The sequence below is a fragment of the Thermobia domestica genome, chromosome 10 (assembly GCF_964235325.1).
Source record: "Thermobia domestica chromosome 10, izTheDome1.hap1.1, whole genome shotgun sequence".
In the NCBI taxonomy this organism is placed as follows: Eukaryota; Metazoa; Arthropoda; class Insecta; order Zygentoma; family Lepismatidae; genus Thermobia; species Thermobia domestica.
This window is the reverse complement of record NC_137463.1, coordinates 26,828,161-26,850,602: the sequence shown is the minus strand read 5'-3', so window position 1 is coordinate 26,850,602 and position 22,442 is coordinate 26,828,161. Positions and strand designations below refer to the sequence as shown.

Here is a 22,442-nt window from a genome sequence, read left to right as displayed (position 1 = left end):
TTCACCTCATTTCTTTTCAACCAGTGTATGTGTAGATTATCAACAGTTAAAAGTAGAGATTGCAGAGTTTAGTATTTGCTTTGAAAAAGGACTAAGTTAAATAACGTGTAAAAAGTCTTTATGAAGCCGAAGTTCTTCATTTAGTATCTGGAAGTCTGTGGCAGTAGGATTGTGCCTAATTCATACCAGGAAGTTTATCAATCAATTAGGATTCCCAGGGCGCACATTGTGTGGTAGGCTTAAAAAGTTAGTGATTGTGTGGTAGGCTTAAAGATAAACCAATTTCTTGACAATATCCTACAGGAACACCCGCAGCAGACTTCGGCGTTCAGTTCGTAGAGGAGTAGAAAGTGTTGGTGGCAGGGGCAGGGGTTAAAGGTAATGTTAAAGATTAAAGGTAATTTTTAATTTTACTGGTATAAGTTTACGAAACATAACAAAAAACACGAAACTAAGTTTACTTATATAAATAATTGTATGTAAAAAAAAGTTAGATCATGATGTAAACACATTGTTATACAGTTGTACAATTATCTGTAAATTTGTTTTATGCGTTTATGACAACAACTTTACTTACATAATTAAAACGCATTACAAAAAGCTCGCACATACATATTTCTTAATTCCTGAATTCCAAAATTTGTTCTAAAACGTCTGGAACCCAGACTCAAAAATGTTTACATCACGTCCACGAGTTTTCAGATCATCAACCTCAGCAAAGACCCTGCTATAAAATCTTAAGTAATTTTTAAGATGGCATCCAGTAATACTCATAAAATAAACGATACAAAATCTACGTTCGTTGTTGTCATAAACATAACTTAAATTCTATACTCTGTGTTTACCAACTTAAATTATAGCAAAAAGAAATTAATATTTCTACATGTGGAACAGTATTCATTTCAAGTTTAACACTGCCAAAACGGAGTATGTTCGGCATAATTGTTACAAGACTAGTAAAGATTAGCGATCATTACTTCGCCTCTAAAATAATAATCTATCACCAATAATCAAAACTATAGCAAAATTAAAGCAAAACAACAATCAAAAGCACAAAATTAAAATATTTATCATCATCAGGATCTACCAGGTATGTAAAAAAAAAAAAAAAAAAATAAAATAAAATAAAAAATAAAAAAAAAATCTGTGCTGAGCTTATCCCAATGCACAAAACAATTCACTAACGAACACAAATTCACACTCTAAATTAAACTCTATTCAAACTATATTAAGTTGAATTTATAAAATTTTATTTTTATACCTCTCGAAAAACACTACCAAAGTAGAACTTAAAATTAACATAAATCTCACATTTCAACATGGTGCAAGCTTCTTATGTGGCTTATGCCCACTGTTTGATATCACTTTCCGGATGGGATTTTTTTTTTTAACATCTTTATAAATCCCAACCAAACTTCAACCGCAAACAAAGGAAGTACAACCCTCGTATAGGATTGACACATCTGTACGACTCATGTAACCCGCAAAATTGTAGCAAGCAGTCCCCGGCCGATGAAATAAAATGCAACGCCAAAATATATAATTATTAGTGACTGTAGTTGGTACCCACACAATCGTGCGGGTACGTTCCGAAAGGGATAAAGCAGGTGGTCTGTGTGTACGCTTTGAACTCGATAAAAAAAATTATTGTCCGATCGAAGACAAGACAATTTACCAACTGACAACTTGAAATATATCTTATCATCATGTACAATTCTAGCTAAAGATTTCTTGTGTCTAACTGTCAAAATGAATTGAATTAAAATGTAGTTAGTTATTCATCTTTTTGCTTTTAAGTGACCAACACTTCTTTCTAATGTATAATGTGTATTGATAAAGTGCTATAAAACTTTGGACTGCTGTTTGTAGTAATCAAGTGCTCACAAACTTTGAGTAGCTGTATGAAGTAACAAAGTGCTGTAAATATTTATTTAGTAAATGCACATGGAATAATATTATGTCTCTTTCTCTCTAAAAGAATATGTTCTCTGCAAACAACAATTAGGTAAGATTCTAAACCACCTGAATACTATCTAACATTTTATTTCAGTATCTGTGTGTCATTCAGTGCCCGGGTATTTATCTTCATTTAAGCTCCCCGTCATTCGAGAAGGACTATATCAAGATAAGATTCCATTTCATATGATACGAATACGAATGTATAGATGAAACGTGGAATGGGTCACATCATTTTAATGTCCAAAACTTTTTTTTTTCTTTCAATAACAATATACTTCTGGGCTTTCGGTATCTATGCCATTTTAGCCCATCACGTATTAAGGACGACGTCCCTCGGCGATCACAGTATTGGGGAAGTGGGGAGAAAGAAAGGCATAAGAAAAGAAGGAAACGGCGTAGAACCATTATGTTAGGTACCACCCCAGCATTTTTCGGGTGTGAATGAGGAAAACCCAGGAAAAAACTCACTCAAAATAGATGGTTTGGAAAGGTTTTTATACTTTCCGATCGTGTTCCCACGGGGAATCGAACCTGAGACCGCTCGCATCAAATGCAAGAGCGGTAGGGACTATGCTATACGAAACCACTTATATATATTGAACACCAGTAATGAAAGTAAAAATACGTGTCTTACACTACTTCTGATTTTTGTTTCTTCCTCTTTTTCTTTGGTCTGTATAATTCATGCATCATTCTTTTGTCTCTCAAATACTTCAGTACCCTTTCCTCAGAGATCGGAAAACGCCAAGTTTCCTCCAAGTAACTTTGATAGCAAAATGGCTATAACCAGATTTGAGGTTGGAACTAAGCGTGGTTTTGCCCTCAAACTCATATTTCGACTCAAATTCATATCTATTCACATTCACTTTTGTTGTTGTTGTTGTTGTTGTTGTTGTTGGAAAGTGAGCTAACTCACAAATAAACAAGCGCGCTCGTTTCCAATCTGATTCCAGTTATATATCAAACAATACTTCAAATTATCATCACTCTAGGTTTACTAAATTAACGGTTTCTCTGAAATTTTACAGTTCATAGTGCTTCCAATTCGAAATATATTTTTGCAAGAGAAATCAAAAGAAGGACTGGAATAAAATTTAAGAACCCACCCAACGCAATATTACCAATTAAAAATAATAGGTTAATTAAGACCTTACCATGTGTATTCCTTAAAGGCTTGTAAAGATGGCGATCCCTCGATCATTGCGACACTTTTTGCCCTGTGTACTTGCCCAGAAGTATTTGAAGGTCCTGCAGGCGAGTTCCCCATTGTTTGCACACTGTGAGAACGAGGAACCCTGTAGAAAGAAAACAAATAAAACATTATTATAGGTACAATAGCGGGAAAGGGAGACAGTAGAGTACAAAATTAAATAGGTTGATTTACATCATCGTAGACTGAACCTGTTTGTGTACAAGAGTAACAATTCATAAATATTCACTTGGACTAATCTTGGTATACGCCTGTTATTTAGTAACTCCTAAAATTTTCAATGAAAACTCCCATCTTCTTCAGCATTTTCTACAGCAAAGCTTCTACAGTAAACTTTTACATCACATGACATTTACTGTCGTAGTATATGGATATCTATATAATAATAATAATAATAATAATAATAATAATAAACCTTCCGTTATATATACAACGCGAGGAATCTAAAAGTTACCGAAGAAACGAGGTACGCTAGCAATATACGGTTTGCAGTAAACACCAATTTCAAATGACACTCGTCAAACGAAGGTAAGGTGTGGTAAGAAGAATACCGACAAGGGCATCAGGAACGAAATGAATTTTTTGTAATGAAACGATAAACAAACACATGAACAACATGAAAGGGCATACGAGGAGAAATACAACACCGTTCGTCTCATGCTTCTACTGCACACATAACGGAGATAAGACCCTGGAAATGATGTAAAAACAGAAAGACAAGTGACCCACTTGACTGCCAGTTCTTCGGTATGTATTCCGTCTGAGGTGTCTGACACAGCAGTCCTTGACGCGGAGCAAGTTGCGATTGTCGACCCACAAGATGGTGCTAGTTCATAGCAGGCAGTCATAGTGGTAAGAGTGAAGACGATAGTGTTTACGAACGCAGAAAAAAACCTACATAATCCTGATCTATGTAGAATGCAGGAAAAAATGACTGAGAAGCCTGCCAGAGGGATATCCGGACAGGCGGCAGCCATTGCGATGTCTTTTTCATAAGCTCTTTGTGATATTAAGAGACACCGGAAGTGTAACACCACGACAACGATGCGGAAGAAGCCAACTACAGGTGAGATGGAGGCAACAGATGTTCTAGCCGCTGTTGCTTTGAATCCACAATTTCCTCCCGTGATATTGCCAAGAACGGTGATATGAGCCATAAAATGTATTACGTATTTTGCATGCACATTGTTTCATCAGTATCATATCTCCATCCATCAGGAACGATTTTGTGGTAATGATTTTGTGAACCGTGTTCAGTTTTGCACATGGATGTTACGACACGATACTCCAGATTTGTTGCGTATCCTATTAACTGATGAGGCAACCTTTACTAATCATGGAAACGTTAACCTAAGGAGCATGCATTATTCGTCTGTAGCAAATCAAAATGGGCTTCGCCAAGTAGAACGCCATCGCCCATGGAGTGTTAACATCTGGTGTGGAATAGTGGGTGCACATCTTCTTGGTCCTTTTTCCATACATGGGCCACTGATTGCTGACCGATACATACCCTTCCTAGAAAATGAACTGCCAACACTGTTAGAGGACATACCGTTTGAGACAAGGAGGGAAATATGGTATCAACATGACGGGTGCCCAGTTCACAGTACACGACGCACTACAGCATATTTGAATAATATGTTTCCCAAAACATAAAACGGGGAGGACCTGTCAAATGCCAGTTCGATCTCCAGATTTAACCGTTGGATTTTCTCCCTGGCGGAAACAGAAGGACATTGTCTACCGAGATGTGCCACAACACCAGACGATATACAACAACACATTACTGCAGCCTGTAGGGCCATTCCACATACGATGCTACATTTTGTGGAACGATCTTTGTGTGTACGCCTTGATGTTTCGCAGCGGACAGCCAACCGTTTTGAACATACACTTTGGCAAACTAAATATTAGGTTTACGCTCATTGCACCTATGCTCTATGGTTCTTCAACATACCGCCATGTTCATTGACATTATGTCCTATACACTGTCAAATAAATGATGCTGATGATATCTCGTGTTTTTCTTCTCTCTCGAACGTTATACATTCGTGTTTCTTCATCTTTTCTCATTACTTCTGACAGTTCATACGACCCGCAGTACTGGCGGTCAAGCAGGGACGGATCCAAGACTGACTTCTGGGGGGAGTGGGGTGAAGTGGTTCTGCTACTTAGAGCTACTTTCAAGAGCTCCAAACTCTGGGATGAGTTATATTTATATATAAAATAAGAAAGTTTCCTCTTTTCAGGGGGCAATTGCCCCGATACCCCCTTCCCTATGGTCAAGTCTGTCACTTGTCTTTCTGTTTACACCAATTTCTATGGTTATATCTCCGTTACTATGTGCAGTAGAAGCATGGGACAAACGTCTTATTTCTCCGTGTACCCTTTCATGTTATTCATGATCTTGTCTATCGTTCCATTACAAAAAATTCATTTCCTTCCTGATGCCCCATTTGTCTACATTTTCTCTACAACACCATGCCTTCATTTGACGTGCCCCATTTGATATTGCTATTTACCGCAGACAGTATATCACTAGCGTTTCTAGTTTCTTTGTATTTTAAGTGGTACTTTTTAGATCTTTTCGATGCCTCACGCAGTAACAAAAATTTTCACTCTTAAAAATTTGAACTTCCACAGAACCACTCAAACTTTTCTTGATACTATTCAAAACTTTCCTAGGTGGTGCAGATGTACTATACGGTTGTTAACTTGAGAGTACATACAGTGTTAATCTTCTACATGTCGATGTACATGTCTAAGATGATGCATACAATAGAGTTTCTACTACTTTTAGTAAGTGTTAGTTACAAATACCCACTAACTAATGCTTTATTCTTCCATTTTTCAAATAATACAATTTGTTGGCGCACCTTGACTAGTTACTTTACAGAGAGCACTACCTGGAATTTCTATGCAATAATTTCTCCGTTCTGCTACCTATGATTTCTTCTTTTTCTATTTACTTGTATGTTTTGTTCTTTTTTCAGGTTCTATTTTCTATTCGTCTCTTGATTTCCTTTTTAATTTGTGTATATTGATATTCACGAATTCCTCGGCGATATGATTTTTCACTATCTTACATATTTAGAAACCGACCATTAGCGTAATAAAAGTTTTCTTCGCCTGTTAGACTCCATTGAAAACAATTCTCATGCTGATGTTAAAATAATAATAATCACCATCATAGGTATTGCCATTACCGGCAGTTACTCGCTGATACTAAGAAGCTTTCATGCTCCACGATCTTCAACTAACCTCTTCATCTTCACGTACGACTTTTTTTTTTTTTTTTTTTTGGATACCGTCTATCAATTGTAGTCTCCTTCACCTCTTCACTCTCTTTCCTGCCACTATACCCTCTATAGCACGTCCCTCATGATACAGTTCTTTCTCAGCCAATGTCCCAACCAGTTTCTCTTCCTTTTTTCAACTCCATCTAAAACTGTCCTTTTCTTCCGCTCATTTCTAACACTCACTCATTCGTTTTTCGCTCGACCCAACTATTGTGCTGCCAAAATGTCTTGAGCCGTGGCAAAAATGCGAACTAAAGCTCACACCCCGACACACCCACGCGTTGAGCCAATAAAGGTTCAGAAGTTGCTAAGCGAGAGAGCCTTAGCGAAAGAGAGTGGAATTCCTTCAGCCGATAGCAGCGCTTGAAACGGAATACTAGGTGTGAAGTCAATGTGGTATATCTATAATTCTCTCCTTTGACTCCATACCCACATTTCGAAAGCTTCTAGTCTTCTTTCGTCGCTTTTGCGCAATATGGAAGTAGGAAGGGAGAAGATAGAACAGGTGACAAGTTTTCGATACCTATATATTATTATTGTTATTATTAATGATGATATAAAATGCGAACGTGAAATAAGAGCAAGGATAAGAATGGCGGAAGAAGCATTTAAGAGGAAGAGAATTCTATTTTGTGGATTCTTGGATAGAAAGTTGAAAAAAAGTGTCTCATAAAATCCTCTGTATGGAGTATCGCACTCTATGAGACAGAAACATGAACATTATGCAAAAGCAAAGTTGCCAGGGCCGGATTAATCCATCTGGAGGCACGGGGCTAGAAAAAATAAGTGGTCCCTGCTGACTTCGCCTAATACATTTCTGTTAAAGTACAGTAGGTATGTTATGGGACTATGTTTCATATTTTTGGTATATTTTATCTTATAATGGTGATTGTATCTTATATGATTCTTTTTAGACACCCAACTGAGATTTTGATCAGAGTGGAGGCCCGGGGTTCCAGCCCCCCTAAGCCCCTCCCTTAATCTGGCCCTGGAAGTTGCAATAAATTTTTGCAAAAATACATAGATAACGTTATTAATAGCCTAATAATAATAATAATGATCATAGTACTAATAATCATCATCATAATAGTAATAAAATATTGAATGTCTCAAAATAATAAAGACTTTAAAACATCACAGGATCTGAAACAAATAGTTTTTCATCAATTGATATTTAGTTATTAAAGTAAATGGATAAAATATCAATCAAGCTTATTTTGACTCATGTGACAATTATATAATGTAATCACTGGGAGTTACTCGCAAATGAGTTACCGGGAAAAATAATTATATTGTGAATATTGAGCTAAATGTGGTGTAACAAAGTCTAAGCAGTACATATATATATATATATATATATATATATATATATATATATATATATATATATATCACCTTTGTGTTCCTTCTCATTAGCGTACTTTTTAAGAATAGGTAACTCTAGTCTCTGTATGGGTAAACAAACTGTGTCATATGATAAGTTTTGAATTTTAATAAAATGGGAAGAATTGTTAACAATTTCCGCTCACTCACAATATCACATTCTTCATTCAACGTTAAACTAATTTATCTGAACAATAATCACTGGCAAGGGTCATTAATAACTTATGTCAGCAGCTGAATATGTTTATCATGCATCAGCTTAAGGTAGATGACTGAGGTAACAATAGCACACAATAAGTATTTCATAAAAGAACATATTCTCTTTTCAACAAAGATAGTAGGGAAACACACAGATTTTTGCTTACTAACAAGTATTTTTGCTTTCTGTACTAGTAAATTGCTACTTCTCTCCATCTTGCACTAACTTCATCACGGGTCGCAACTAGAGGAATCAGTACGAACCCTGTTATTGAGTAGGGTCAAAGGACTAGCAATACACTACAAAGTGAATAATTTATTAAGATCACAGTGCATAATTCGACCATTAAGCCTTTCTTTGCTATTATAATGCAAATACATAAATAAAAACTGCCAAAACTTAAGAAGTGATTTTTTTCAAGATTTCAATTTGGTAGGATGTATAATTTCTATATTTTATTATTATTATAATGTATAGAAATTAAGGGTATCATTCAAATTACGAAGACGTTGTTGCTAGATCGAATTTTGAGCCATGGTCTCTGATTTTGCTTTTCGTAATGTACGATCCAATATTATTTTTACAATTAAAAAAAAAAAATTAATTTCAACAGAAGTTAAAATGAAAGCGTATTTGAAACGCGACGTGACTTTGAAATCACAGTATCACTTCCTGTTCCCGTGCATAAATTGCGGTAGAAGAATGAAATTTTAATTTGTAATTCGATTTGCAATTTCCTTTAGCTTATCAATTTAATTAAAAAAATATTTACCGTAGTGTGAAAGTCATGCATGTAAGTTTTAACTGTGTCTGAAAATTTTATGTGTACGCTTCTAATTTTATTGTATTTTTAATGTATACGAAACCATTGTATATACTATCGTATTATACAATAAGGTGAATAAAATTAATGGATTTTATGAGAATTAAACTAACTTGTAAGAAATTAAACTATAGGGCTACATCGAATTAGAAATTGACATCTTAAGTTTTCTATCGCAATTAAGAGGGAAAAAAGTGGTGGGAGATGTAATATTAGAATATTAGTTTCCTCCGTACGTATATCAAAATATTTGTTGTATCTGTGACTATGCCTGCTTTACAAAAGTAAGCTAAAATTTAAGGGACTCCTAAGCAGATGTTTGGCGCGGAAGATCTGGGTTCAATTCCCGGTGGAAGCACATGTGGTTCGGATTCCATGTTACACTGTGGGTCCACGTCTCATACAGTCTCGCTATTGAAGGGACGGTAAACTCTAACAAGTAAAAAAAAAAAAGGTCAATGCTATGAAGTTTACATGATATTTTCGAATAGAGCTACAGAAAGCAAGTAACGATAACTCACTATTGACCTCTGAAAATGAAATAAGTTATCAGTTTATGATAACAGATTTGTGTCAGACTGTTGTAAAGACATGATAGCTCAAAAGGATCTTACGGTACCGTATAATTGGTGATTTAAAATCGGACAATGATAGACTATGTTGCATTGATCAGAATACGACGTTAAGTTCGTTTCCACAGAGAATGACTTTTCCCCTTTTCTGCGGGCAGTAGTGACATACTCCCAAAGATTACCCACCTGCAGTATGGGAGAGAACTAACTGCATTACCTATTCCCAAAGATTTCTCTCCTGCAATGTGACAACTCTAATTGCATTACCTAGTCCCAAAGATTACTCACCTGCAGTATGGCAACTCTGATGAATCCATGCTCAATCTCTTCATGGCTTTGTTGTTTCCTGTGCGGTTGTTGAGGTAAATCTTGCTCTGAATAATGGTTAAATTCTTGTGAACTCTTTCTAAAAATCGGAGAACTTGTTCCATGACGGCTTTGTACATTTGTCGGCTAGCCTCCGCCTGGGAAGAAAGGAAAGAAAATTAAGACATGTGCAGATGGATCAATTAATGTCTTAGATTATAATATCTGCATTTGTTTATAAGTTGTAGCAACTCTGGATCTTTTCAAAGTACTGTGTTTGTTTATAATAAAATAATTTCCTAATAGAACAATTTAGAAGCAAATAGAGTCATGCTCATGACAAAAGCGATTTTTTTAAATTCTATAATTATATTATTTACAATTTGACAATTTCAAACAAAAAGCACATATTCTGTACTAAACAAATATATATCTAAGAAATAATTATATGGAAAATATAAAGATCTGTAGATGACTTGAAAATTAAAGCTATTAATGAACAAAAAACCAAATGCTCTGTCAAAGCTAAAAGAACAAATAATATTGTATGGTATCAGAGATACTAAAGTCTTAAAAAGAAAGTAAAAAAAAAAAAAAAAAAAAATCTTACTACTTAAGATTAGAATATGGTATTTATAAGAACAGTTTATATTTTTGAACTATTTTTTTTTTTAACTGTGACGATAAGTCCCACGCCAAATTTACTATAATGGCAAGCTAATTAAAAGTGCAGTTGAAATTGCTCAAGTATTTGAGAAAGTGTTTTATAAAAATTTTAACTCAGATTAAGTTCGGATGTACTGCTTCAGAATATCGTAGTAATAGTACTTTAATTGGAATTCCTAACATCAGTAACGTAGATATAATCGAAACAAATTATAATACTGTAATTAAACCAAACACCACCTCCGGTCCAAACATATTCCATGTGCAAATTAGTTTGGTAAATGAGATTTGACACTTCATTACGTACTGGTATATTCCTTTCAATATGGAACCAACATATGATATCTTGGTACATAAATCAGATGAAAAACAAAATAGCAGTAACTACAGGCCAATACATCTAGTCAATACATTTTCAAAAATATTCGAATTGATTACACATGATCATTTATTGCTTAATGTAACAATTACTTTAGGTGAGTTACAACGTGAATTCTGTAAGGGTAGATCAATTCAGGGGTATAGAAGCAAAATCTGCTAAATCTATTTTTCAATTTTGACAGGAGACGAAACAAAACTGAGTCCCTTACGTTTCAGAACAGTTGAACATTTTTGTTTGTTTGTTTGTTTGTTTGGTGGTTACTATTTAATACAGATGAGTGAAATCTACCACTAAAGAAAAATAATTGTTTAACAATTCTGAAACATAAGGGAGTCACTATTATTTTGTTTCCTGACAAAATTGAAAGATTGATTTGTCAGATTTTACTTCTATACCCCTGAATTGTAACTGAACTTAATTGATTTTACATACTATCCACTTAAAAATAAGCTACAGGTTGATGTAATGTATATACACATTTCAAAAGCATTCGATTCTGTAAACTACAAGCGATTTTCTTTGTATATATATAAAGGCGCCTTTAGGATTCATCTTATTTTCTTTACTTGCAAATGATCTTCCAGATAAAATTACGTATTCAAACATACTTTTGTATGCAGATGATGTTAAATTGTTTAGAGTAAAATAACTACTTGCCATAGCAAGATATGCATATAGTAAACGCCTGGTATAAAAATAATTAACTAAAAATCAATACTAAGGGAACAAAATTTATGACGTACAGGAACAAAACACAATATTTTGTTAGTAAATACGAGGTTAATCGTGTGAAAATAGAGAACAAAACTTATTAACGCTCTTGGAATCACACTTCACAAAACAGTTAATGTTTTATCAACATCATAAATCCTATTTGTACAAGCGGAGCAAGAATAACAATAAGTTTTATTTTCAAACCATGATCTGTATTTCAAAATGGTAGACGTGTAAGTAGCTACTTAAAACAAGTCACTTGCAACATCAAAATTAGAATTCAGATCTATAATATGAGTTACCATTTTTTTCGTAACTTTAATAAACAAAATTGAGTTCATTCAAAAATGTTTTATCAGATTAGGGCGCAAAATTTCAAAGTCAGACGCAGTTGCCAGTCCATAAATGATGGTCGCTAATAACTCTCACGAACAAATTATGACAGCCCCCCAATCGGCCTTTGGTTTGACAAAGAAAGAGATTACATCAGGGCATGACATTTGAAAACCAGAAAATTAAATTCAGGATAATCAATTCTGAACTGAACAATTCATACACATGTTAAAAAATATCTTATTACTAGAGCAATCCACATTATGCTTTATTTTTTGCTTAATTATGCTTTATATTTTTCCAAATTATGCTTTATTGTTGATTTCAATTATTGTTTAACATAAATCGTGTATAATATATAATATTTTTACTATACATTAAATATTCTAAATACCTTAATCTATTTATTAATATTTTATGCAACCAGTTTCTTTCATATTTAATGAACTTTCTACTTAATGCACTTATAAAGAGATATGCTTTACTCGAGTCAGTCTTTTTATCGCTTGTGTGCCCCTTAGAGGTGCATATATGCAAAAAAGGAAAGTAAAAGATGCCATCAAAAATGCTCAAGTTCAAAAGGTACACATGTGGAGTACTTGTGCACTTTCTGTACATTTCCAATCATCATACATAACTGCGCAGTTACATTTAAATTAAAACTATTGTTTATTCATTGTTGGCGGAAAGTTTTCTTCTTGTTTTCCTTTTCTCCACTTCAAAGGGTTACACCGAAAAGTTTACAGAAATGAAAATAAGCTTTTCATTGTTGCATTGTCATGTTCTCAAAGGTTTTGCACTGTAAATATTGGTTAAAAATATTAATACAGTATGTTCAACTTACAGTTAAACAGAATTTTCCAAGAATTGTGCTATATATTTTAAATTATGCTTCATGCTTTATTTTCCAAAATTATGCTTTTGAAATTAGTTCCTTCTGCACCCTTAGATAACCACAACCATGTTGAAAGTACCAACCATATGTGTAAATTGTTGTTATGCTTTTTATGCTTTTGGGTTGCCCTACTTATTACCTTAAGACTTCATGTTTGTATAATCCTCTCTCTCTGTGCGCTGAGTACGTACCAGTTGTCGATTGCAGTTTTCGGATCAAAGTTTTTAAGTGAAGGCCCATTGATGGAAATTGTCAGCAAATCATCCAGTGACCCACTGAAAACTGATCGCCAACTCTAAATTTCTAGTCGCCACTGGCGACTTGGCGACCGGAAATTTTGCGCCCTGATCAGATTATTATGTTTTAACATCTGTTGGGGATTAGAGAACCTTACCAGCAGAAGTTATATTATATATATATATATATATATATATATATATATATATATATATATATATATATATATATATATATATATATATATATATATATATATATATATAGAGAGAGAGAGAGAGAGAGAGAGAGAGAGAGAGAGAGAAAGAAAGTATTGGATAATCCTATTTATAAAAGGCAGATATATCAGTGCGTCAAGGGAGTTCATAATAGTTAACACCCACGCCAATAGATGTCGGTACATGAAATGTCGGCCTACTTGATGCCAATAAATGTCACTAACGTCCAGGCGATTTACGGATTAAAAACTATTTTCACAATTTAATTCAAACTTTTAAGAACTCTATTATTTGCATTTAATTATTTCAAAATAGACTAAGGTTCTCATCATATTTAGATTAGGTATGGGGCAAAACCGGTTTTTATAAAAACCGAAAACCGACTTCTAAAACACGAAACCCGAAAAACCGACATTTCAGTTTTCTCCAAACCCGGTTCGGATTTTCACCGAAACCGGTTTCGGTTTTCTCTAAAAACCGGTTCGATGAAAAGTTTTGGAAAACACACAAAACTATTTCTGTGGAAACGATTCGGTTTCCGCAGAACAACGAAACACTATTCTGGTCAGAAATAGAACAAATTAAAAAAAAAAGGAACCGGTTTTGAAAACCGATAACCGGCTTCGGTAAAAAAACGAACCGGTTTTGAATAAAACCGAAACCGGTGTTGGAGGAAAACCGAAACTGGTTTCGGTGAAAAACCGAACCAGCTTTTGGAGAAAACCGAAAGATTTTTCTAAAAACCGAAAAACCGTTTTTTGTGCCCACCACTAATTTAGATTTAAGTATGTTATTTATTATCCATTATCCAAGTTTTGCTTTTTGTAGTTAAATATGATTTCAACTACTCGCTGAGCAAAACAATACGTTTACTGTAAAAATTATTATTATTTACGTGTAACAGTTACGCCTTCATCAGACACTATCTTGACTGATGAAACCAAAGTGTATGATTGGCGAAACTGTTACACGTTAACTTTTACAATAATCGTATTGTTTTGCTCAGCGAATATTTAAATGTTACCTGTGTATTTCTAAAGTAGCCTAATATATTGTGACGATTTAACAGCAACAAACTGAATTGGTTCAATTCAATTATTTCAAAACGGATAAAATTGACACTAAACATCAACATGCTTTGATATGGGAACATACTTAAACTTAGGCATTAATATTTTTGTAACCGCATGTTATTTATTTATTTATTTTATCTTAAGAGTCTGTATCACTGCGAAATTAAAATACCGCTAATTTTACAGTAATTATGTGATATCTTCAAATAGATAAAAGATAATCGAAAAGTGGATCAAGACCTCCCTAGAAGATGTTATTTTGCATGAGGTACCGTTATCAGGAGTCACCTAGTAGCTTTTCGTTTGCTGTTATTTAGAATCGCGAAAATAAATGCCGATTTTCTAAATTTCTGGAAATAGAAAGCAGATAAATGAGTCGTGATAAACAGTATATCACGCAAAATAATACTGTCTAGGGAGGTCTTGTTCCACTTTTCGGTTATCTTTTATCTATTTGAAGATATTACATGATTACTGTAAAATTAGCGGTATTTTAATTTTGCAGTGATGAGACCTCTTAACTCTTGTGATAATATCTACCATTATGGGCAAAATATACTCGATCTATTTCCCTTCCTTGAATTACCAACACAAGCTTGGTTAAACCTTGAATGGCCATGGATTTAAAAATGTATTTGTACAAAATTACACAGTGCTCGATTAAGTTCTACTGTTATACTTGAAAAGTGGCATCGTTTTATAGTTTTGGCTCCTCTACCAGGATGCGAAATTATAACAGTCGAAGTGCAAGGGAGAGAGACAGGAGTGAAAAAAAAATCTTCGGACTGCAATATGTTGACATAAGCTAGGTTGCCATGCTGCAAGATTCTTGTAGTTATCATTTTAAAAAATCTTGTAAACCTACAATATTTTTCTATGTAAACAGTCTTGAAAGGGACATGCAACAATTTTTTCATCTTGCAAGGAGTCAAACCATGTTCAACTTTCTGCATCGTCTTGCTTGCTACCTGCTGTCGCCCTCCAACCGACAAAGAAAAAACTAGTTTCGCTAATTCAGAAATGACGGATTATTTTGGATGGGGAGGGAAAGCGAGCCAAAATACACGTTTTTTTTTAATGAGGAGGTTCACTATTTGTCCACTAGAATGCAGTGCTGCATGAATGGGATATCTTTCTTGTTTTCAAAAAGTTGTAATGGGTAAATAGTAAATAGAAAGATGGGGTTGCAAGATTTTTTAATGACAGTTACAAGATTCTTGCAGCACGGCAACCTAGCTTAATTGAACATCCATAATTATTAAACTATGTAAGACAAGGGATACTCTGCTAGCCGCTCCTCATGAATTACATGTTACAAAATAAATGTTAATTGTGTAATCAATTTACAAATTTCCGACAATAGTGTCGGTGTATTAATCTCCCAGCAGTAAATTATTTGCGGGAAGAATTTTCTTCCATTAAGTAGGGAATTCCCCAATCTCTCAGAATATCGCACCCCTGCCTCTATACGTATGAACAGAGAAAGAGACAGGGTCAAAATCCCTTATGAAATATGCTGATTCTTTTTAACTAAAGACGTAATCAATGGAAACAACAAAATTGTTACCCTCTCTAACTGCCAGGTACATGTGGTGAGTCGCCGCTGAAGTACTACGCTATCCAGCATCTGTTCGGTTCTCTTCCTGTCCAAGGATTGGGGTCCATCAAGCATTAGATGCGAACTTGATAGATTCGTCTGAAGCCTTCGATTTTCATCAAGCAATCTTTGGCATTCCTAAAAAAGAAATAGGAATAATTAATCATTAGTGACAATATAAGTTGTAATGGAGTATTCGAAACTGATTCATTTTTCTATTAAAACTTAGCCTAGTTTAATGGTTTTCTGTTAACATATTCAAAGTAAAATTCAAGCTTCTTTAGTTTTCGTTTGAAACAACAATAATTTAGCCCTAGTGGTTATGAAGTATTAGTAAATATAGTTATTACGATTTTCTCAGTTCTTACATTATAATCATATTAACGTTGTAATCATATTTAACCAACCTTGTTAGGCGTGGCTCGGTCATCTCTGCCCCCAATGGCTGGCTGCCTAACAGTATCTTTCTGTCTATTACGCGATACCTAATATTTTTGAGTCCTCTAAAGTTCAACGGGGCGAAAGTTAAAAACAGTATAACCAACGTTCCTTTTATGATTTGTTGGGTTGCAAAGCTAAGTTTCCTTTTATGATATCTTGGGTTGCATAACTAAGTTTCTCTTTAGGACATGTTGGGTTGCATAGTCAAGTTTCCTTTTATGTTAACTTGGGTTGCATAGCCAAGTTTCCTTTTATGTTATGTTGGGTTGCATAGCCAAGTTTCCTTTCATGATATGTTGGGTTGCATAACTAAGTTTCTCTTTAGGACATGTTGGGTTGCATGGTCAAGTTTCCTTTTATGTTAAGTTGGGTTGCATAGCCAAGTTCCCTTTTATGTTATGTTGGGTTGCATAGCCAAGTTTCCTTTCATGATATGTTGGGTTGCATAGCTAAGTTTCGTTTTATGATATGTTGGGTCACATAACATAGACCTATTAGTTATCAATGAAATACGAGTTCGAAAACGAATAAAGATAGCAAGCTCCGGACTGACCATAGAACTCATCTGCAGTGAAAGTTATAAAGGCACTTTTTAAATTATAGAATTCACTATAAGAAAAAAAGTGGTGGTACTTGAATAGGAAAATCATAAAAAGTAAAAAGAAAAGCGAAAAATTTCAGTTTTTTTTTTAAAAAACCCTTATGAAAAAATAAAAAAGACGGGTTTTTATCTTTTTGTTACAATCAACGAAGGAGTTTTTCATAATCGCGATATTAATTAAAACAGCATTTTGAAACGAAATGATTCCATATTCGTTGGAATAATTGAAATTAAACCACTTGTTACGTCATAGACATGCTCGAACAAGTGCTCCAATAGAACAAGGAGACCACATTAAGATAATGATTTGGATTAAGACGTCAATCTGTAGTCGATACAACGAATCTTGTTGAAGACTTTAGTTGCGACTGACCATACCTTTAAAAAGATGAAGAAATGTCTTTTAGTTGTTCAGACGTTCAGCCAGTTACATGACCGCTGTTCTGCTCTGTAAAGCATGACGCCGCTACAATTGTGAGAGAGACTAAATATAATAGATACACCTCCACTGTTAAGCCTCTCCATATTTCCTACACTTAATAACACACATGAATTATTAACAAGGCTTCAAACGAATATGTTTACGCTACAGTAGCAAGAACATTTTTCAAAGAATATGTTTGAGGCACACACAGACGGTTGCTTCTTTTGCTGAAATTAAAAGTATAATCCTAACAGTGGCGTCGATAATATTACTGTTAGAGTCCTTTTATAATCAGGGCTTACTAGGGCACAGGCCAGGAGTGCAGTGGCTCAATGGTAGAGCATTCACCTCTGGTGCTTGGGGTTTCTGGTTCGATCGCAGCTCGCACCAAGTGGGCCTTGTGGTAAACGAATATTGTGTGCGGATTTTCTCGGGGTTCTCCCATTTTCTTCATTCCACCATTTCATTCATTCTCACCATCACGGTTTCCTTTATCATACACAACATAACCGTGGGACGTAAAACTGACAAATTTAATTTCACTTCGACTGCTTAATTTCCCTTGGGCCAGTGACGACGCCAGAAGGGAGCAGAACTCTGGTGGCTAGTCTGTTCCCAAACATGTATTGTAATCGTAATGTAGTTCACGTGATATTCAACTATTCTTTTCGGTATACAAAAAATAGATGCCTCCAAATTTTATCTGCCCCACCGTTTGCTCCTCCTTCCGCCCTGCCAAGAAATTAAAACTGGTGTCGTTACTGGCTCGCGCAGCAGAGGTTGCTATCACAGGCTTGATTGGGCTCACGCTTGAAAAAGGACTGGAATTTGCTATTTTCAATAGGGCTCGTACTCTGCGCTCACTAGCATGATTGAGCTCACGCTTCTAAGGATTGCAACTCACCATTCTCAATAGTACTCGTACCCTGCGCTCACTAGCTTGATTGGGCTTACGCTTTTAAGGATTGAAACTGGCTAATCTCGACAGGGCTCGTACCCTGCGCTCAGTAACCTGATTGGGCTCGCTTTTAAGGATTGGAACTCGCTATTCTCAATAGGACTCGTACTCTGCGCTAACTAGCCTCATTGAGGCTCGCACTCTCTCCGGCTCTGGCTCGCTACGGATTCATAGGACTCGCGCTCACTATCCTCCTTGGAGCTTGCGCTCTCACGTTATCTCAGTCTCGTATACTCCCTTGAGTTGAGTTAATTTTGAGTTTAATGTCCCTTTCAGCAGCGAGGCTGTATGAGACGTGGATCTAGTGATTAACGTGGAATCCGAACCACATGAGCTCCCGCCGGGAATTGGACCCGGGTCTCCTACGCCAAAGGCGGTATACTCCCTTGAGTTTGGGCTCGTGCTCACTAAGGGCTTGAGCTTGTTATCCTCTATGAGGCTTGAATTAGCTCATGCTCGCGTTTACTACCCTTACTGGGGTTTTGCTGGATTCAATATCCGGATCCGAAAATTTGTGGCCATCCCTAACCTATATCCGTGCAAAATTTTGGTCCTTCCTTAACTAACTAACTAAACTAACTCTATGGCCTATGGAACCCGGAGGTTCAGTGCCGCGTTCACAAAAGCTCTCCACTGACTTCTATCCTTAGCTAATTGCATCCAGTTTCTACTTTGTATTCCTAATATCACGGAAAGCACTTGAACAAACCATTTTTATATATGCCATATTTATTAAATATGATTGAAAAGTTTAGAAAAGAAACTATAATAAAACTGATAACGAAAGTATGACATTATAAAGAAACATTTGATTTTCTTAGTTCTAAACGAAGTAAATAGTGCGTGTAAAACAGCTTTTTTTCCAACCTACTCGATCCTATCTGCTATTCCACTACGAGTTTTCAGTATTCACCAAGAGATGGCGTAGGAGTCGTCGCTTCTTCAGTTGAATCCTATCTCTACCACCAAAGAAACAAAAATAATTACATTGGAAGTTATATAATACAGCAAACAAACAACCTGTTGGATTCCTTCACTCAAGTCACAGACAATACAGGCCTATCTACTAATCGAATCGAAGCGTCGTGAGCTTCATGCTGATTCAATGTCTATGGGACTCACGCAAAACATGTCTCGTTATGATCATCAAGAATAATAGGTGTTTCTATCATATGTACTGTACACTACACAGCGAACAACAACCCTTGAGAAGCGATGCAGAACTTCCGCTCCGCTACGTAGGTGAATAACACAAGGGTCTCGGCACGCAGAGCTCAATTCACATATTTATTCCGCCTAAAGGAAAAGTATATACGATATACGCTATAGGCTCATTATGCAAACCAACTGCAACCATCAAGAGTGGAGAAATTACCAAGAAATGGCGCTTCCGTAATCAGGAGGTTGGTTTTAAGTTTTACTCCACCACCAACTCATTTGAAATACAGTATCGTCAAAATTCAATTATAATGTATATAAAATCCTATCATTGAGGTTGTTAATGATAATAGAACTGAAAATGTTTCGGGATCCGATCCCGGCGTTTTAATTCGATGTGCTTCGAGAAGAGAATTGATATACATAGTGCCGGATTTACGTATAAGCTAAACAAGTTTACGGCCCCACGCTCTTGGGGGCCTCGAAGATTACTCGAAAAAATTGAATACAAATTTCCAAAATTTAAGAAAAACAAAATAATAATAATAATAATAATAATAATAATAATAATAATAATAATAATGTGAAATATGCAAACATCAACAGTGCTTCGTTTGTGTAAGCACCTATGATGTAAGTAATGGGCCCCGTCTGCTAGCCTGCTTCCTAAAATATCACTGGTTTCTTCATTTATGTATATAGGGTCCTACATTCATCTGGACAAACAAAGGGCCCCATTACTTCAGTAGCTTAGGACCCCACCAAACCTAAATCCAGCTCTGGATATACATTGTGATAGCTATATCACGAAACCGAAAACCACAAGTTACAATTAATCATGTTTCGAAATGGTTTCTCATGTCAATTGCAAACATCACTATAAACTACATGTAATGTTGAGCAACTATGAAGCTATAACTCTAGGGAACCACCTAGAAACAGAAGATCCGTTTTGTTAAAATACCTCTTTTGGGAACAAACCCAATAAACCTTTTACCGGAAAAAAATAGTTTCGGTTCAGGAACCAGAAGTGATTTTCTCAAGAAGCTAATTTCGGTTCGGAGCGCGAAACTAATTTTCCTGGAACCGTTATCAGAATCTCTCAATTCCGCGCCCACAATAACTTTATCGGGAAAATCAGTTCTAATTTCGGAACCAAAACACAGTAGTACTCATTTATACCTATCTGTTTCGTCACCTAGAATAACCCTGCCTACCACATAACTAGGACAAAAAGCAAGGTAATAACTACTGGCTGGATCAGAACCAAATTTAGTAGCCTATAGCCGAGTTTGGCTAAGGAGAGGATCAGCTCGGCAACAGAGGCTGTTTCACAGCTTTGTGTATGCTTGGAGTTTAGGGTTAGGCTCACCTCGGCTTGTTCTCTAGAATTTGATTTCATTATTTGGAATATTGTCGCTTCGCACAAAATATATTGGAAAGAGAGGGAAAACGTAGTGCCATATACAGAGTGGCCCAAAAGTAGGTATACAAACCAGCATCGATCAAGTGACATTTTAAGTGATTAATATAATTAATTTATTTGCTTTGTTTTGGTTCCGAGCTTAAGGTATAAGTGAAAATAAATTACGAACAGATAAGGAAGAAACTGGACAACAATAAGTAAATTATACAAAATGTCATGACCGACCAGTACGGGACTGTATACCTATTTTTGGACCACCCTGTATTATAATTAGCAATTCTTTAAGCTCATATTCACCAATTTTTCTCATCGGGTCACTTCCATTTTAACACAAGTCTCGTTTGGCATACAAGACATACATAACCACGACACGTTAAACAAAACATATTTAATTTGATTTCATTTTTTAAAATTCTTGTCCCCGAGACTTTTTTTCTTCAAGTATGAACCCCCTTTCACCACGTCACAGATGTGGGAATTCACCGAAGAAGATATACCATTCATTTCACCAAATAACTTACACAGAATAGTAGACATGGAATCTTGCAGCCATATGTTACACGTTCTTGCAAGTAGGTTAACGCATAAACCTAAGCTATTAAAAATAATGTATGTACATTTTTCTTACGTTGATAAGTATGAGGAAATTACACTAAGAAAACAGGACGTGTCGAAAAACATCCCATACGACAATTAAACTAAAAAGGAACCTAAAATTATATCACAGGATATCCTTCCATTTTTCCGACACTCATACTTTTTTTTCTTCATATGTGTACGGATACGAAGCAAAGCAGGTGTTTTCTCTAGATTTGCTGCAAGCAAACCATCTCACCATCAAGAAGCTTGTGGTATGAACGCTTTCAAAAAATATAATATCCTGAAAAAGAAGAATCCACCAAACTGAACCGTTCAGCTTTTTGACAGATTCATTTGTGTAATTTTTTCGAGAACCTGTTTTCCACTGCTTGGCCCTGTTCAGTCTCTGAAAACCGTCTTCCGGAACCTTTTTCTTGCAAGAGTAACAACCGCTGGGAGAGGTCAACGTGTTTGGTTGCGTCTTCTGATATGTGATGCCTGGCGGATGGGGCGGTGCACATCACCCGACAATGATGATGTATGGGTTCAAGTAAGCTAGTATTCAGAAACTTGAAATATGCACTCGAAACAAGAAGAAGCAGAAAAAGAAAAAAACGAAGTTGAAGTACAACAATTTTCGTTCATATACGAAGGAAATTTTTGTTGATACACCGATTTCTTTTTCTTAAATTTGAAAATAAAGGAAAACAATAAAAGATTGGGATTTACATCTATCTACTTGTTAGAAAATACTATCAAATTAAGATACCAATGTCCTTAAGTATCCTTTAAAAAATCATAGTGCATTGACCTACGACTGCAACCAAAATCTTGGTCACCGAAGACCAACTAAGATTGTGGTGAACCCAGTGGTGCTATTCTAATTTTTAACAACCATATATTAAAATATATATAGTGGCGGATTCAGGATATAATCAAGTGAGGGGCTAAACCATAGTTTACCGCTTTATCCAGTGTAAAGCAGGATT

The 22,442-nt window shown here is 35.5% G+C and overlaps 1 protein-coding gene across 1 annotated transcript in view; it reads right to left on the bottom strand.

Moving 5' to 3' along the window:
- The window catches only part of LOC145662383 (uncharacterized), a 302,785-nt gene that overhangs the window by 11,433 nt on the left and 268,910 nt on the right, over positions 1-22,442 (bottom strand). The window contains exons 4-6 of the mRNA XM_081727903.1: positions 15,837-16,004; positions 9,734-9,909; positions 3,114-3,254 (exon numbers count right to left, since the gene is read on the bottom strand). Of these exons, the coding sequence (XP_081584029.1) occupies positions 3,114-3,254; positions 9,734-9,909; positions 15,837-16,004 (485 nt within the window). The remainder of the gene's footprint in view (positions 1-3,113; positions 3,255-9,733; positions 9,910-15,836; positions 16,005-22,442) is intronic.